Source organism: Sus scrofa, chromosome 12, assembly GCF_054392235.1.
Source record: "Sus scrofa isolate SSC_HxYL_T2T_F1_AM1 chromosome 12, Sscrofa_HxYL_maternal_Yorkshire_Landrace_v2.0, whole genome shotgun sequence".
Classification (NCBI taxonomy): Eukaryota; Metazoa; Chordata; class Mammalia; order Artiodactyla; family Suidae; genus Sus; species Sus scrofa.
Genome location: NC_139394.1, coordinates 22,694,067 through 22,712,400, shown reverse-complemented (window position 1 = coordinate 22,712,400; position 18,334 = coordinate 22,694,067). Strand labels below are relative to the sequence as shown.

The window sequence follows — 18,334 nt, the reverse complement described above, 5'->3', positions numbered from 1 at the left end:
TGTTTTTAAATTATTTTTATTGAGGTAAAAACTCACAGTAAAGTGTGCAGATCTTAATTGTTTAGCTTAATCAATATGTACACATATAAACATCCATGCAGCTATCATGCAGATCAAAATATAAAATATTTCCAGGGCCCCAGAACATTCCCTCAGGCCCCTTCCCAGGCACGACCGCCCCCACTGTGATAACCACTACTCTGACTTCTCACAGCTCAATGAATCTTTATATATTTCCATAAGATTCCCTCGTGCCGCTCCCTAATCAATACCGTCCCCCTAAGGTAACCACTCTTTGGACTTCCACCAGCATTGCTTAGGTTGGCCTGCTCTTGAGGCTCAGGTAGGTGGAACCACGCAGCATCCCGGTGGCCATGGAAGGTACCACCCACGTGTTCTTTAGGAGAACCTGCTGTGTGTGGGAAGCAGAATTGATGGAGAGCCTCTAGCCCGCCCCCTCCCCGGTGGCTCCGCCTCCTGCGCCGCAGCGCCCCTGGGCTGCTCCCACCCAAAGACTGAGCAGGAGACACTGGAGCCTGGCCATCCTGCCTGATGGGGAGGCCTCCGGCAGACCCCCTCTGCCCAGATGGGCTTGGCTGAGACCCCCCCACGCCGTGCTGCCATCGGAGACTCTTCCTCCTCAGTCTTTCCCTCCTTCCCTCCTCTCACAAGTTTTAGACCTGCATTGGGATTTGAAGGTTTGTCAAGCCTATTCCTACTCCCTCTCCCTTTCATCTTCCCAGGCTTTTCCCTTAATAAGTCTCTGGCCTGTCTGGTTGCATTTTGGCACCTACTTCTCAGAGGACCCAAATTAAATACATGGTTTTGTGTTGGCTTCGTTTGCTCAGCATTATGTCTGTGAGAACGATCCATGTTATGTTTGTTACATGTAGCAGTAATTTGCTCTCTTTTATTGCCTAAATATAACACAGTATATATATATCCATCCTAATGTTGGACATTTGAAGAGTTTTCAAGCTTGGGGCTCTTATTTTAGCATTTTTGTACATGCAAGTCTTGTGGTGAATATGCGGACTCATTTCTCTTGGGTATATCCTGAGGAAGTGGAGCTGCTGAGTCATAGGCATATGCTCAGCTTTGGAAAACCGTTTGACAGTATCCACCAAAGTGGTGGACCAATCTACACTCCAGCCGCCCATACGAGAGTTCCTGCTGCATATAATATTTCCACAGATTTAAAGGCAAAATCACCCTAATTCAAAAGTTAGAAACAAATGTTATATCATCCTGGCTTCATGTATAAATCTCCATTTTTAAAACTGCTCCATAGGAAAATGTTCACCTCCCCCCATACGTTAACAGCGTCTATATTAGAGGGAAAAGGGAGATCACAGGGTACCTTTACTTTCGACTTTGAGAAATATCTGAAATGCTTTACAAGCGTTTTTTCTTTTAATTACATCGTCTTAAGATATATGCATATTAACTAGAACTAAAAGGCTTATGATGGAAACCAGCAATCTCCTACCTCCTCCACACCCCTTCCCACGCCTCCTGGCTTGCACTCCTCTCATTGCTTTCTTGCTTCCAAAGATGTGTTGAAATCCCTTATCTGCTGCCTAATTCCCTTTATCCTTGTGGGTTTCTATATGTTCCATCGCTTTACTGTCACTTGGTGAGATGGCAAGAGGGAGAGGAAACTAATATGGTCAAACTGCCACTTTTAATCAGAAGGTCATGCATACAATCCAGGCTGATTTTTGGACATGATCTCAAAAAATGGGGTGTCTCAAAAACCAGCCAGCGGCTTGTTTTAAAGACATTGTTCTGGTGACTGGGAAGCGGGATGGCGAGGATAGACCGGGGCGAAGACCACCCAGGGGCTTGTGGGGAGCATGGTTAAAGAGCTACCAGCGTGTTAGGAAGACACAGAGGTAGGCTTCTCCAGCTGCAGCAGGATGGAGACAACCACGTAGAGGGCCCAGAGAGTTCGTGCCTCGGGGTCAAAGCCCTCATCACCCAGCTTCTCACCCAGGTTCTGCTCCAGGATAGACTCCATCTGGAAGGAAATCACCCAGACTGTAAAAGCTAGGGACAAGGAAATATGCCAGAAGTGGCAAATACCTGGCCACACTCCTGAATCCTGAGCCCATGGCAGATGCAGTAATCCATCATGGCGCCCTTTCAGCCCTTTCGTGCGGAGCCCGGAGAGCCTCATGCACCCCATGTATCAACAGGAGCTGCCAATCAGTGTTGGCCCTCTAGATGGGGGCCACTGACCTCCCAGGACTAACAATTTTCCACCCCCTCTCTTGCCCCATAGGCAAGCAACAGAACCTACAAAGCCCATCCCAAATTGTCCTGGAAACTGTATGTCCAGGGCATTGCAGCAAAGCAGCTGCATAGACCTGAGCTGACAGAGGACTATGAAGTAGGAAGGGACTGGTCCCCGGGACTTCTGGATCCCTCGAGAGCCTGGGCCTTCAATTCTATGGGCCTTGAGACCTGGGCCCTCAGCCCAGGCTATCTTACCTCGCCCTTCAGCAGGGGCAGGGTCCTGTTTTCTAGGGCCTCAGCCACAAACCGCCGCTCCTCAGACAACTCTGGGGGCAAAAAAGAGGGTGGTTGGCAGAGAGGAGGGGCACATAGTAGGACACGGTTTCACGGTGTGATCGGACCTGGGGCAAGCATCACAGAAGGTTCCGGAGAGCCCCCAGGCGTGCTGGATGGAGGTTATTCCAAATGGGCTCTCTCCTTCCTTGTAGCCTGCAGGAGGTCATGGACTGAGCCGCAGGGCAGAGGAGGCAGCCGCTCAGTCCCTGGACTGGGAAAGACAGCCGGTTTCTGGGATGCGAGGGTCTATGCCTCAGAAGATGTAAGAGACAACGTATACCCCTTTCCTCCCAAGATTTGATTCCACACAGGCCCCGCAGCATCTCCTCCACCCCAGCCGACGTCCAGAGCCCTCCTCACCCTCCAAGGCATCCAGGACATCCCACAGGGCTTCCACGCGCGCCTCTACCAAGATCCCAGCTGTGTTAAAAAGGCTGCTTATGAGAGGATCTGCTGGGCCCTCCATCCGTAGCTCTCCGGAGCACTGGACCTCAGACACCTGGAGCCAGAAGTCGAGGGAGATGAGCCCCGTCCCGCTGCAGCAGGTGATCTTCAGCGAGTCCGCTGCCCTCCCCACAGGCCGCCTTCCCTCTCTGCCCTGGGTCCTCCATGGGCCTCTTACTCTTTGCTGTAGATCCCGGAGCTGTTCATCCTCAGTGAGGCACTTAGTGAGGCAGCTCAGCACCCATTTTTGCTCCTTCTCCGTCAGATCCTGGAGGACCCTCACCAGGTCCTGCACCTTCTCCTTCATGCTTCTGGAACCCTCCAAACTCAAGGACTTCCCTGTAGAGGCAGAAATTAGGAACCCAACCTACCCAGCCCAGCAAGCTCCATTACCAAGGGCCCTGGAGACCCCATCCTTTGTCGGTCTTTCTTCTAGAGACCACCTCCCCGCATCTTCCCTTCGTTAGTCTTTTCCTGTAAAATGAAGCATCCTTCTTCCCAGACCCCCACCGTCATTGCCTCCCAATGACACCCTTCCACCCTCCCCCAGCCTAGCACCAACCCCCAATTCTTCTCTACCTCTAGGAAATCCAAGCTTACTTAGTCCTTGCCATTCAAAGTGCAGTCTTTGGACTGCAAAAGGAGTGGTGAGGGTTTGAAAGAAGTTAGAACAGTGGTTCACAGCCTTCACTGTGCATGCGATTCACCTGGGGAGGAATTAAAAATCCTGACGCCCACACCAGGCCACACCCTCAGATCAATTAAATCGGAAGTTTCTGGAGGTGGGATTCAGGAATCACTAATTTTAAAGTAAGCCCCAGGTGATGTCTATGTATGATCAATGAGAATCACTGTGTTTAAAGTCGGATGTAACCTCTAAATTTGAAATTTGCTGTGAGCGCTGCTCTATCCTCCTCCCAACACACCCCACTACCACACACACACACACAAACACACACACACACACACACACTCTCTCTCTCTCTCTCTCTCTCTCTCTCTCTCTCTCAGCTACCCCACCCGAGCTGCACACCTTGAGGCCAGAGGGCTCGAGGGTGAGGAGTGCAGCTACCCCGAACTCAGCTGCCTCCCATCCTTACCTAAGCAAGATGCACCACCATCTTTCTCTGCAAAGAGAGGAAGAATGATCTCAGAGAGCCTTCAGGTCCCTTCCACCCCACTGTGGACGTTCTTTCCCCAGTGGTGGAAGTTTTCATATCTGGACCCTGAGCCCTCACTGTCTATGCCAGGGAGCCTCCCTCCCCATCACTGTGTGTAAATGACAAAGCGCTCTATTTGCAGACCCTTCCTGCATCCTCAGAAACAGGCAGCCAGAGGATGGCGCCTACAGGATCGAAGGAGAAATGAAAGCCCAGAGAGGGTGCACTGAGCCCTCAGCCACTCCGCAAATTTGGATTGGGGCAGGAAGTGGAATCTATCCCCTGACTCCTCAGTTATGGCACTTTATTTTTATTTGCTTTTTTTTTTTTTTAAGGGCCACACCCGCGGCATATGGAGGTTCCCAGGCTAGAATCAGAGCTACAGCTGCCGGCCTACACCACAGCCACAGCAATGTAGGATCTGAGCCACATCTGCAACCTACGCCACAGCTCATGGCAACGCCAGATTCCCCGACCCACTGAGTGAGGCCAGGGATGGAACCCGAGTCTTCATGGGTACTAGTCGAATTCGTTTCCACTGCACCACAACGGGAACTCCTGTTACGGCACTTTACAGTGACAAGGAGTCTCTTTGGAGCTAGCAAGACTTTGCCAAGACTGAACCTGCAACTTCTACGACTTCCAGACATTTTCCTGGAATTTTCTACCCCATCTAGACCTCTCTCTACGCCTTCACAAGACCTCTTGGCAGTACAGCCGTTATAGGATTCAGGGAAAGACTCTGAAATTCCAGAGGAAGCCACATTCTGAATGATAGGGATCTTCTAGACTAATCCTAATTCATTTAATTTAAAAAAAATTTTTTTTTTTTTTGTCTTTTTAGGGCCGCACCCGTGGCATATGGAAGTTGCTAGTTCATTTTAAAGTTGGTATAATCATAGCTCAAAAGGCTATGGAGCTAGTGGATGGCAGGGCCAGGACTAGACCCTTAGACCATCTGAGTCCCAGTCCAGTGCTCCTTTCCCAGCTGGTGCTATTCTGTCAGAACTGGCTGAGCAGCTCCATTGTGCTTCCCAGGCCAACAAGCCTTCTTAGGGTTCTGAGCCCAGGATCCAGCACACTGACCTACATAGAGCAAGGAGCCTGGAAACCCTAGGCCAACATGCAATCCAACCCACTTCCATAGGCAGATTTTTCTCCTGCCCTTACCATAGTTCCCACGTGGGTGAGTTCCATTACATTCTCAGCACTAACAAGTCTGTAATTCCAGGCCATTTGATATCCTCTTTTTTAAAACTAGTACGCTTGGGAGTTCCTGTTGTGGCTCAGCAGATTAAGTATCCAACTAGTATCCATGAGGATGCAGGTTCGATCCCTGGCCTCGAACAGAGTTACGGATCCAGCGTTGCCGTGAGCTTTGGTGTGGATCACAGATGCAACTTGGATCCCACATTGCTGTGATTGTGGCTGTGGTGTGGGCCGGCAGCTGCAGCTCCAATTCAACCCGTAACCCAGGAACTTCCATATGCCGCGGGTGCAGCCCTAGAAAGCAAAATACAATAAATAAATGAATAAAAATAGTACCCTTGCCCATACTGGAATGAACAGAAGGCCCAGAAGCTCACTCACCGTGTGGAAAGGATTTTGTTTTTTCAGAAATAATATCTAAACCAGTTAAAGGAGAGAGGGAGAGAGAGAAAAAAAAAAAAAGCAGTTATCAGAAAGCTCAGTTCTCTCTCTGCAAGTTCCTCTTCTAGTTTCTCCCCAATCTTCCCACTCTTCCCCCTACCAAAAAAAAAAAAAAAAAATTTGTAAAAATACCGGGAGAGAGAGTTAATACCTCTAGGGAGAGTTAGTGTCAGGCTGGGGCCAATCCTGGGTTGGTGGCGTCTGAGCAAGGACCCTCCACCCTCCTTCCCAGGGGAACTCCCCCCAACCTTTGATCACACCAGGGCCCCTCCTGGTTGACACAGAGCCTGGCTAAAAGGACCCCCAGCCTCCAGCCCCAGCCCCACCGCCCCACCAGGCTTCCCTTACTCATGCTCTCCTCGTTGGGGAAGACGAGCTGCTTTAGGCGATAGCCCAGGACTGTCCCAGGGGGGACGGTCACCGCCTTTTGACGCTGGGAAAAAAGAGCTCATGTTGATTGATCCCTAGTTATCTCGCCTGACCCCCCAAACCATCCTGGGAGGTGCATGTTTTCATCCTCATTTTATGGATGAGAGAACCGAGGCTCCGAGAGGGTCGGTGGATGGGCCTGTTTCATAGCAGCAGGGCTGAAACTTGGACCTGAATTTAAGCCCAGAGCTCATGTCGTTTCCACTGCATTCAACAAATTTTTTTTTTTTTTTTTTTGTCTTTTGTCTTTTTGTTGTTGTTGTTGTTGCTATTTCTTGGGCCGCTCCCGCGGCATATGGAGGTTCCCAGGCTAGGGGTTGAGTCGGAGCTGTAGCCACCGGCCTACGCCTGAGCCACAGCAACGCAGGATCCGAGCCGCGTCTGCAACCTACACCACAGCTCACGGCAACGCCGGATCGTTAACCCACTGAGCAAGGGCAGGGACCGAACCCGCAACCTCATGGTTCCTAGTCGGATTCATTAACCACTGCGCCACGACGGGAACTCCTTTTTTTTGTCTTTTGAGGGCCGCACCCACAGCCTATGGAGGGTCCCAGGTTAGAGGTCTAATCGGAGCTGTTGCTGCCAGCCTACGCCAGAGCCACAGCAATGCCAGATCCGAGCCGCGTCTGCGACCTACACCACAGCTCACGGCAATGCCGGACCCTTAACCCACTGAGCGAGGCCAGGGATCGAACCGGCAACCTCATGGTTCCTAGTCGGATTCGTTTCCGCTGTGCCACGATGGGAACTCCTCATTCAATAAATATTTACTGAGGACAAAACATGGCTGTTTTGTTCCAAGCGTTGTGGCTCCTGCCCTCCCGCCTCCTAGAAAGGAAGGCAGATGAGGAACAAGCAAAAAACACCCGAGTAGTTATGAAGCATGGGAAGCGCCATGAAGCAAATGAAAACAGAACATCCCTAGAGAGTAACTAGGCAGAGAGTTAGTGATGCCACCTGCACTTTCCTTGGGGCAAGAAGAGAAGTTGTAAGAAGGCCAAGGAGCACGCAAACCGCTGGGAGAGGTGGAAAGAAAGGGCTGATGAGCCTGGCATCTGGGCTGGCATCCCCCCTATCCTGCAGCTCTGAGCCACGTGGGCTCTCCCAGAGTCCCCGCCTCCCAGGACCCCAACCTTGCGTCTGTATCGGAAACCCAAACAATCCACCAGGAGCTGAATAACACATCCTTGTTCGCTTTCCAGGGTTTCAGTCTTTGTCGTCGTCAGGGTTTCTGTCACCAGATACAGGTCTTCTCTCATTGCTCGGATCGATTGGAACGAATCGGGCAGTTTACGCTTCAGCTTCCTGGAGGGAGTCAAGGGGGAATGAGAAGCCCACTCCCTCCCAAGGACGCTCCTCCCTCTCCACCAGCGAGTTCCTATGTGAGATTAAGCATTTCTGAGGCTGGAAAACCGAGGAACACGGCAGCCCCAGCACAGTTCACTTCACCCACGGGGGCAGTGGGCAGGGAAATCTGCAGGTCTGGAAGATTCCAGTGTGCCAGTTCTATGAATATGTCACCTGTCATTTCACTTAACCCTCACCCCAACCCTAGGATGTAGGCGGGACTGCATCCATTTGTCATAAGAGGCTTAGAGAAAGGTCCTGAACGGTCGTAGTTCACGCAGCTACTGAGTACACAGCGGGGATGCAAACCCTGGTCTGTATGAGACCAAAGCTGATGCCCTTCCCGGGGCCCTGAGATAGGCATCCCCCCGGCCCACAACACCCTCTTCTCTGAGAAGGGGCTCCAGCTCCCCGCTTGGGTCTCTGGGGCCTGGCCGCAGGATCCACCCTTGCGGTGCAGGAGGCATCTCCGATTCCATAAGGAGGTTCAAGCTGCGACATAAAACAGCCTGATGCAACTTCGGTTATTGGTGACCCAAAGACCCGCAAGAAAGACCTACAGCCTTGGCAATTCTGACCTTCCTCTGCTTAGCCAGCAACCTCCCCACAACCTATAAACACCGCCACACAATGAGCATTCTAGAAAAAAATGATTTCCCTTAGAAAAACTCCAAAGGTCCCTCACCAGCTGTGCTATGGTAGCAGGGAGAGGCCAGAGGACCAGTAAAATTTCACCGTAAGCCTTTTGGGGATTGTTTGGTTATTTGTTTGTTTTTGTCTTTTTAGGGCCGCACCCACGGCATTTGGAAGTTCCCAGGCTAGGGGTCCAATCAGAGCTCCAGCTGCCGGCCTACACCACAGCCACAGCCACATCAGATCCGAGCCGCATCTGCAATGCCGGATCCTTAACCCCCTGAGTGAGGCCAGGGATTGAACCTGCGTCCTCATGGAAACTAATCAGGTTCGTTACCACTGAGCCACATCAGGAACGCCAGCCTTTTGGTTTTTAATTGAAAAGGAAAAAGTGAAGGCATTTCCCCCCCCCGCCCCCCGCCCCCAGCTCAGGAAGAGCCAGCCGGGCGGGCGGGGCCCCTCACCCTGAGCCATCCACACTGTCTAACACACCACCAGCTCAGGAAGAAAATCCAATACCAACAACAACAGGACTGGAGGGGGAAGGCTGGTGACATCCTCTAAGTCCCTTGGAAGGACCACGCCCTTCGCTATCAGAACCTCTGTGGCACTTGATTGGTGCCACCCTGGAGGGGAGGGGTGGTGGCACTTCCTGGGCAGGAAATGTTCCCTGTGCTTCACTGGAGCTCTCTTACTGAGTAGTGTGTGCTGGGAGAAACAGGTTAGTCAAGTCAGTTCCTGGGCACAAGCTGTCCTTGGTGCAGTGAGAGAGAGGGGACCGGGAAACCGCTGGCTTGCTGCAAGACGGAGTGCAAATACAGATTTGGGCAACGGTGTAGGAAAACAGGGGAGAGCGGCCTCTTGAAACCAGTTGGTTTGGGTCCAAGCCAGAGTAGCCAATCACCCTAGAGTCTAGCAAGGAAGTGAGTGAATTGGAGGCATCAGAAGAAGGGTTCCCAGAGGCTGATGCTGGAAAAATGAGAAGGCGAGGGAAGAGAGGAGGGCACTTACAATGGGCCTGAATGGTATTACCTAAACTTGTCAAAGCCATCGAAAACAAGGAAAGCGTAAGATATTGTCACAGCCAAGAGGAGCCTAAGGGGACATGACAACTAAAAGTAACATGGTGTCCTGGATGGGATCCTGGAACAGGAAAAAAAAAAAAAAAAGACACCAGATAAAAGACCTGGGAGTTCCCGCTGTAGCTCAGTGGTAATGAACCTGTCTAGCATCCACGAGGACATGGGTTTGATCCCTGGCCTTGCTCAGTGGGTTAAGGATCCAGCGTTGCCATGAGCTGTGGTGTAAGTTGCAGACATGGCTTGGATCCCATGTTGCCGGGGCTGTGGGGTAGGCCATCAGCTGTAGCTCCAATTCAGCCCCTAGCCTGGGAACTTCCATATGCCTCAGGTGTGGCCTTAAAAAGCAAAAAAAAAAAAAAAAAAAAAGCTTCAAAAAAAGACCTGAATATGGAGCAAGAAGGACATGCTTGAGTGAAAGGAATGGGCTGGGGAAGTGCTGGGTGTAGGGAGCAAGAGGCTGCACCAGCCGGGGACCCCCCACCTCAGATGCCCTTGGGGCCCCAAATGGGCTTCTCCTTCCCTCCTTCCCCACTGCTGCCCACATCCAGCCTCACGTGTTCTCAAGGGCAGCCAGGAGTTGCCTGGGTGTCCGGGACCCCGAGACCTCAGCGTTGCACTTCCTGGACCTGTAGGTGGCCACTTCAAACATCATGTTTTCAGGTAATTTCACTGTCAAACCTCCCTTTGAATCCACGTTGTCTGTAACTCGGAACGGAGCCTTATGGTCTAGAAAGAGAAGGGTAAACATCACACAGAGGCTGACCCAAGACCTCTCGGAAACCCTGCCTGGGGCGCCCTGTCCTGGGCTCCCCTCCGTGATCGCCGCCCCTTCTGAGGACGTCTTCCAGCTGTGGCTCCCCAGACAATACCCTTCTCACCAGGAGTCATTGTGGTTGGAACCCACTCTGCCACCTTCTTACCAAATGACCTTGAATAAGTCCCTAAACCTCTAAATCTGTTTCCTCCCCATAGGAGAATAGGAGCAGTACCTACTTCCTGTGCTTGTGGAAATTAACTAACAAGGCAGTGAAGCACTTAACAAGCGCCTGGGGAGTTCCCACTGTGGCTCAGCAGTAACAAACCCAACTGGCACCCATGAGGACCGGGGTTTGATCCCTGGCCTCGATCAGTGGGTTAAGGATCCAGTGATACCATGAGCTGTGGTGTAGATCACAGATGCAGCTCGGATCCTCTGTTGCTGTGGCTGTGGTATAGGCCAGCAGCTACAGCTCCAATTCTAGCCCGGGGAATTTCCATATGCTGTGGGTGCGGCCCTAAAAAGACAAAAACAAAAACAAAACAAAACAAACAAAAAAAGTGCCTGGTACACTTACAAAATGCTCAAAAGATGTAAGCTCATCCTATTTAATTCTCTGAGAGGCTAGAATGAGATAAGAAGTAAAGCGAAAGACTCAGTGCCCTCCCCCGCCCCCCGAAGATTGGGAAATAAAAATTATGCAGAGTTCAGTCTCTGGGTTTATGTGAACTGTGCCGGTGTAAAATGAGGCAACTCTGGAAAGTTGCCCACCCGTGTGGACTCTGCCTGGCCTTACATAAGGCCTTGCGTAAGGGCCTGGATCCCAACTCAGTTGCTGCCCCGGAGTTAGTGGAGCAGGTGTGGAGGTGCCGCCCGGCTGAGCGCCTTTCTCTCACACCTCCCAGGTCTGAACCTACAGAGGAGGGAGAGTTTCTACGGTTGGATTTTAGAGGCAGGGATGGATTTCCAGAGGAAAAAAAAATGCATTTCCAAACTCGTGGAAACATGTCAGCCCTAGAAAGAGTGCCTGAAACCCACTGTTTCTTTTTCTTTTTATTTATTCATTTTTTTTTTTGGTCTTTTCTAGGGCCGCCCCCATGGCATATGGAGATTCCCAGGCTGAGGTTCTAATGGCAGCTGTAGCTGCCGGCCTACACCACAGCCACAGCAACTCGGGATCCGAGCTGCGTCTGCAACCTACACCACAGCTCACGGCAATGCCGGATCCTCAACCCACTGAGCAAGGGCAGGAATCAAACCCACAACCTCATGGTTCCTAGTCGGATTCGTTAACCACTGAGCCACGATGGGAACTCCTGTGACCCACTGTTTCTTGAGAAACATACAAGTGTGTGTATATTTTATCAGAGAGAAAGAAATATCACAGCTTATGCATACGAAGACGACAGTGTGGAGAGGGGCAGGGGAAAAGAGTAACTCTACAGTGGAGGAAGCTGCCAGGCACTACCTCAGTCAGGAGACCAAGGTCAACTTCCATAGTGATAAGTCAAGTTCATAGTACGTAGCCTTGACATGATGCGATGTGAACGGCCCTTGACCTCTGCAGTCTTCCTCCCCCAAACCCATGACCTAGGTCTAACCACGAGAGGAAAGCATCAAATTCCAGTATAGGGGCAACCTCCAACGGGCTGAGCAGTATTACCTAAAACTGTCAAAGCCATCAAAAACAAGGATAGTCTGGAAGTTCCTGTTGTGGCTCAGCGGTAACCCATCCGACTAGTACCCATGAGGACACAGGTTTGATCCCTGGAGTTGCTCAGTGGGTCAAGGATCCGGTGTTGCCATGAGCTGTAGTGTAGGTCACAGACATGGCTCAGATCCAGCGTGGCTGGGGCTGTGGTGTAGGACAGCAGCTGTAGCTCCAATTCGACCCCTAGCCTGGGAACCTCCATATGCCAAGAGTGCAGCCCTAAAAAAAGACAAAAACAAATACAAAACGCACACATGCACACAAAGGAAAGTCTGAAATATTGTCACAGTCAAGAGGAGCCTAAGGGGACATGACAACGAAATGTAACAGGGTGTCCTGGATGGGATCCTGGAATAGAGGGAAAAAAAAAAAAAGACACTAGATAAAAACTAAGGAAATCTGGAGTTCCCCTCGTGGAGCAGCGGAAACAAATCTGACTAGGAACCATGAGGTTGGGGGTTCAACCCCTGGCCTTGCTCAGTGGGTTAAGGATCTGGCGTTGCCATGAGCTGTGGTGTAGGCCAGCGGCTACAGCTCCGATTAGACCCCTAGCCTGGGAACCTCCATATGCTGCGGGTGCGGCCCTAAAAAGACAAAAGATAAAAAAATAAAATAAATTAAAAAAATAAACTTAAGGGAATCTGAATAAAGGACTTCAGTTATAAAAAAAAAAAAAAAAAAAACAACAAAAAAAAAAACACCTATGTAGGAGTTCCTGCTGTGGCACAGCGGATAAAGGATCTGACTGCAGCAGCTCAGGTCACTGCAGAGGCACAGGTTGGATCCCTAGCCTGGCACAGTGGGTTAAGGTTCCCGTATTGCCACAGCTGTGATGTAGGTCACAGCTGAGGCTCAGATTCAGTCCTACCCAGGGAACTTCCATATGCTGCGGGTGCAGCCAAAAAGCAAAAACAAAAAGCAAACAAAAACACCTATGCACACCAAACTGAACATATAGTTGAAAAAATAATAATCCATTCGAAAAGAGAGCAGGCCAAGTTGCTGAAAATCAATTTAAATTACCAGTTCACCTCATTCTTAAGGATTTTTTTTTTCAAGTTTTTAAGTTTCACCTTTGCCTCTGAAGTTTTTATGCAAAGAAACTTTGCCTGAAAGGAAATTAACTGACTTAATCAAATTAGTTTTTCCATACCTAAACTTTGCCCCGGCCCCTGGGGAGTTATATGATCATTGCAAAACATCCTAGTGGGTTTAGAGTTTTTCTCTGTTTTCAGTGAACTTGTTTGGCCAACTGATTTTTTTTTTTTTTTTTTTTTTTTTGAGACCTGGCATTTAGTATTTTGACTCTGGGCAATTCTCTTTTTTAGAGAATTGACTCAGAGCCTGAAAAATGCTAAGCTGAAATTTTCCTAAAGGCCCTGCCTTGCTTAGTTAAACTCCACTTGTGGGGAGTTCCCACTGTGGCTCAGCAGAAACGAATCCAACTAGTAACCAGGAGGTTGCAGGTTTGATTCCTGGCCTGGCTCAGTGGGTTAAGGATCCAGCGTTGCCATGACCTGTGGTGACCGCTGTAGCTCCAATGTAACCCCCAGCCGGGGTACCTCCCTATGCCATGGGTGCGGCCCTAAAAAGCAAAAAATAAAATAAACTCCACTTGTGGAAAAGCCCCCACCTCTGGGTAATCTAGGCACCTTCTTGGCCATATTAACAGCAGCGCTTGGCACATGGCAGGAGCTGTAAACCTGTACAGTGGTGGTGGTAGAAGTGTTTTCCATCTCTGGGTGAGACCCAAAAGGACTTTGCCAGGGACGTCTGAGCTATAAAACTCCTCACCGGAGCGGGGGGTGGGTGGGGGGGGCATGAAATGCTGAAATAAGTCTCCAAGTGAGTGTTCATCAACACCTACCCTGGGGCTTCTGAAACCGCCAGAACCCCAGGAATCGCTGAGCTTGGATGCAGGGGGATGGAACAGACTCCTCTGCTAAGGAGCCCTGAGGGAGTTGTGCTCACCAGCAACTTCCCATTTCAGTCAAGATCTCCAGGGGACAGGAAGGAATAATAACCGCCAGCAGCAGAGTGACTGGGGCGAGCATCTATGAAAAGCTCCCTCTGTGCAGACACAGTGGTAAATGATTTACAAAATTTATATCATTTGATGTTTGCAACAGTCTTCTCCAGTTGATAGATGAGCAAACAAACTTAGATAAAGCAACTTGTCCAGAGGTCACACAAATGGTTAGAGGCAGAGCCAGGCTATGGAGTTCCCGTTGTGGCTCAGTGGCTAACGAATCCAACTGGGAACCATGAGGTTGCAGGTTTGATCCCTGGCCTTGATCAGTGGGTTAATGACCCAGCGATGCCGTGAGCTGTGGTGTAGGTTGCAGACGAGGCTCGGATCCCGTGTTGCTGTGGCTCTGGCGTAGGGCGGCGGCTGTAGCTCTGATTCAACCCCTAGCCTGGGAACCTCCATGTGCCGAGGGAGTGGCCCAAGAAATAGCAAAAAGACAAAAAAAAAAAAAAAAAAAAAAAAAAAAGAAGTGAGATGCCCCCAGCTCTAGCCTGAGTCCTTTCTTAGTCACTAAGCAAACAACCTCCCTTTATTTACCCATTTAAATGATAAACATAAACACATGAGAAGACTTCTGCTAATTTAAAAGAGAATTAAGGAGTTCCCACCATAGCACAGCACAAACAAATCTGACTAGCATCCATGAGGACATAGGTTCGATCCCTGGCCTTGCACAGTGGGTTAGAGATCCAGCGTTGACATGAACTGTGCTGTAGATCCCAGATGCGGCATGGATCCCACGTTGCTGTGGCTGTGGTGTAGGCCAGCAGCTATAGCTCTGATTCGACCCCTAGCCTGGGAACCTCCATATGCCTCGGGAGCGGCCCTAAAAAGACAATTAATAAATTAAGGTGAACTATTCACAAAGGGGAAAAACTACTAAAGAAGACTATTTAGGAAGCGTTTCCCATAAAAATGTTTCCCACTGTTGTGTCTCAGTGGGTTAAGAATCCAACTAGTATCCATGAGGATGAGGGGTCAGTCCCTGGCCTCGCTGGGATCAAGCTTCCCATAGTCTGGGAACGTCCATATGCTGCAGGTGCAGCCCTAAAAAAGAAAAAAAAAAAAAAGAAAAGAAATTTCCATGATTCCTTTTCCCTTTTCCTCATGCAGATCTTCCATACAGTTTTTTATCGTTTTTCTTTTTAGGGCTGCATCTATGGCATATGAAACTTCCCAGGCTGGGGGTCCAATTGGAGCTGCAGCTGCCCGCCTGCCACAGCCACAGCAATGCCGGATCTGAGCTGCACCTGTGACCGACACTGTAACTTGCAGCAGTGCCTGATCGAGGCCAGGGATCGAACCCACATCTTCATGGATACTTGTCAAATTCTTAACCCTTCTGAGCCACAATAGGAATTCCTCTTGTGCACATTGCTTAAATTGAGGTGTATGGACGCATACGTATGAACTCCACAGCGTCTTTTTTTTTTTTTTTTTTTTTTTGGTCTTTTTTATCTTTTTGCCTTTTCTAGGGCCGCTCCCTCGGCATATGGAGGTTCCCAGGCTAGGGGTCTAATCGGAGCTGTAGCCACCAGCCTATGCCAGAGCCATAGCAACATGGGATCCGAGCCATGTCTGCGACCTACACCACAGCTCACAGCAACGCCGGATCCTTAAGCCACTGAGCAAGGCCAGGGATCAAACCCGAAACCTCATGGTTCCTGGTCAGATTCATTAACTGCTGCACCACAACAGGAACTCCTCCACCGTTTCTTTGCTGACTAGTTGACTTAGTGGATCGCAATGGGGAGTTGAGAGTCGGGTTGGGTAGGAGTTGACAACGTCTCTCAGCCATTTGGTACTGACCTTGGAGCCCAGACACCAGCTTATCAAAGAGCTCGTCACCCTCCTGCACCTCCAGGATGTCCAGTAGGCTAAGGTCTGCCTTGTCGTACTGGTGGCCAAAGAACCGTTTCTTCTTCTTCACCAGGTAGAGGCAGTGGAATCTGTCAGCATCAGTGAGGCTTCGGACGGCAATCCAATCCCCCTGAGGATCCACCTCTCGGACTACAGCTCTTGTGGCTGCCTCAAACTCCTTGGGCATTGTGCCTGGGCCAACTGGGGAAAGGATGCCAATTTCTGTTGAGGGGAAGGGGATACAGGTTCAGGTTTTTTCACCTTCTATCTTTGGCAGCCTGGGGGTCAAGCATGAGCCAGAAGTTCTAGGACCACCCGAACTTGCAATGATTTGCCTTCCCTGTTTCTGGAGGGTGTGGTGTTCCCTACCCACTCAGGTTCCCCTCTGGCCCTCGTGGAACCCTTCTGGAGGAAAGACGGAGCGCTGATGGCCCCGTAGGAAACTGAGACCTGTTTTCTGCAGCTTCCACAGCAGAGATGCCCCCTTGCTCAGAGGGGCCTGACAGGTGGGGAGGCAGGCCCAGCAACCCCAGCCAGCCCCCAGCCAGTCTCTCTCCTAGGAAGAGGCAAGGGGCCTGGCTGCCAGACCTCACGTTATGGACCCCAACAGATCACTTCTCCCCTGGGTTCTGACTGCTGGGCTTCCCTCCCTTCCTTTTCTGCAAGGCAGCAGAATGGGTGGCCCCACCCACCATTTTCCAGTGATACATTGGCCTCAGAAGGAAAGAGAAAGTACAAGAGTGGCTTGGAGCTGGGCGCCCTGGAGAGTGCCCCCCACCCCCAAGTCCTGTCACCTCAGTTTCTAGTCACGTTCTGAAGGGTCTCCTCACACTTGGTAAAATAAAATGAACCCCAAAACCCCACCTGGGGCATCTCCTCCTACCCACTCACCCCTTCACCCTCTCCTGGTCTGCCTGTAGCCTCCACGGCACCTGCCCTGTGGGACCCTCTGTAGGCCCATCGCCAGTTCAATACCTCTAAGCAGCAGCTCTTTTTTTTTTTTTTTTCTTTTTTTTGTCTTTTTAGGGCCACACCTGAGGCATATGGAAGTTCCTAGGCTAGGAGTTGAAGCAGAGCTGTAACTGCTGGCCTACCTATGCCACAGCGACGTGGGATCCAAGCCATGTCTGCGACCTATACCACAGCTCACGGCAATGCTGGATCCTTAACCCACTGAGTGGGGCCAGGGATCGAACCCCCGTCCTCATGGATACTAGTCCGGTTCATTACTGCTGAGCCACGACAGGAGCTCCAGCAACAGCTATGTCCTCACCCCGCTGGACCCTCTGGGCTCTCTTTCCTCCAGCTCCTATTCTCTCTCCTTCCATCAATCACTCTACAACTCCTTCCTTTTGAGATCGCTTTCCCTTTCTTTAGACTCCTTTGCCTCACTCCTAGGGCCAGGCCACCCCTCACAAGCTTCCTGGCCGCCTCCCCCAAGTCCTTTCTGGCCAGCCCAGGCCCTTACTCACCCATGCTCCCCTCTCTGTCCCTGCCCCCATCATGGTGGCCGACTCCCAACTCACTCCCAACCTAGGAATTCTTCTGGGTGATGGAAAGGCAGGGCCCAGGACCCCCAGGTCCAGCTCAGGGGCCACCCAACCTCTTTTCTGTCCTCAGCAACTCACCAAAACTGGAGGTTGTCCGAATCCCCTCTGTGTCAGATCTCTCTGCACAGTTCCTGGCCACTGTCTCAGGAAGCTATAATGTGGAAATGAAAAAAAAAAAAAAAAACTGGAAAGCTAGGTGCCCCGCCTCTCAAGGTTTTTGATAAGCCAAATTGAGGCTGGGCTGGAGGCAGAGAGGCCAAAGGTAAGAAACCCAGCAGAAGGCGTTCTTGTTGTGGCTCAGCAGATTAAGAACCCAAAAGAGTGTCCGTGAGGTTGCAGGTTCGACCCCTGGCCTTGCTCAGTGGGTTGAGAATCCAGTGTTGCCTCAAGCTCAGCGTAGGTCACAGATGCGGCTCAGATCCCATATGGCAGTGGCTGTGGTGTAGGCCAGCAGCTGCAACTCTGATTCAACCCCCTAACCTGGGAACTTGCATATGCCACAGGTGCAGCCCTAAAAAGAAAAACAAAACCAAGGAGGGACCCAGGGAGCAGGTGCGAAGTAGACATATTCACACAGATGACAGTGCCCGGAACACACTGGAAGGACCCCTCCCTCTTCCAGCCATGTGAGACTGAGTAAGTCCTCTGCCCCTGGTACTCCTGCTTGGGGCGGGGAGGAGGAAGCAGGAAGATTCCTCTAAAGACACAAAGGCCAGGAGGAGATGCAGCCCTTATAGAAAGGAAGTGAGGCAGGGGAGGGATTCAGAGGAAAGGACTGGGCAGCCCTTGGGCCTCTGGCTTCTTAGTGAAGCCATTGCCGAACCGATGCCCTCCCAGGCCGTGGCACAAGCTATCCATCCCTCTGCCAGCCTGGCCTGGCTCAGCCAGCCGGTGGAGCCCAGAGACATCAGTTCTGTCTGGGGAACAGCCAGGCCAAGCCCCAAGCAGAACGCTGCTCGCTGGCTGGCTGGCTTGCTGCCTCTGCCAGTTTCCCCACAGCCCCTCCAGCTTGCTCTGCTGGGGGCAGCAGTCCCAGGTAGCCCCCTCCATCCACTGATGCACCCGCCCTGCCCTCACCCTTGCCCCCTCCCCCAGGGCCCTCCAG

General features: G+C 51.1%; 1 protein-coding gene across 3 annotated transcripts; it reads right to left on the bottom strand.

The window, feature by feature from the left end:
* Positions 1-17,395, bottom strand: GSDMB (gasdermin B). Of its 3 annotated transcripts, XM_005653922.4 has the most exons (11): positions 17,308-17,395; positions 15,629-15,901; positions 9,877-10,048; positions 7,394-7,565; positions 6,177-6,261; positions 5,769-5,804; positions 4,119-4,145; positions 3,197-3,357; positions 2,935-3,073; positions 2,494-2,564; positions 1-2,020 (listed from the first exon to the last, which is right to left on the bottom strand). In XM_005653922.4, exons 2-11 carry the CDS (start codon positions 15,864-15,866, stop codon positions 1,880-1,882), a joined length of 1,242 nt encoding a protein of 413 aa, XP_005653979.3. In that variant the 5' UTR covers positions 15,867-15,901; positions 17,308-17,395; the 3' UTR covers positions 1-1,879. The 3 variants fall into 3 exon arrangements, with proteins under 3 accessions (XP_005653979.3, XP_084840802.1, XP_084840801.1); XM_084984676.1 differs by lacking the exon at positions 6,177-6,261; XM_084984675.1 differs by lacking the exons at positions 15,629-15,901; positions 17,308-17,395 and adding an exon at positions 10,657-10,757.
* Between the last annotated feature and the right edge of the window lie 939 nt (positions 17,396-18,334).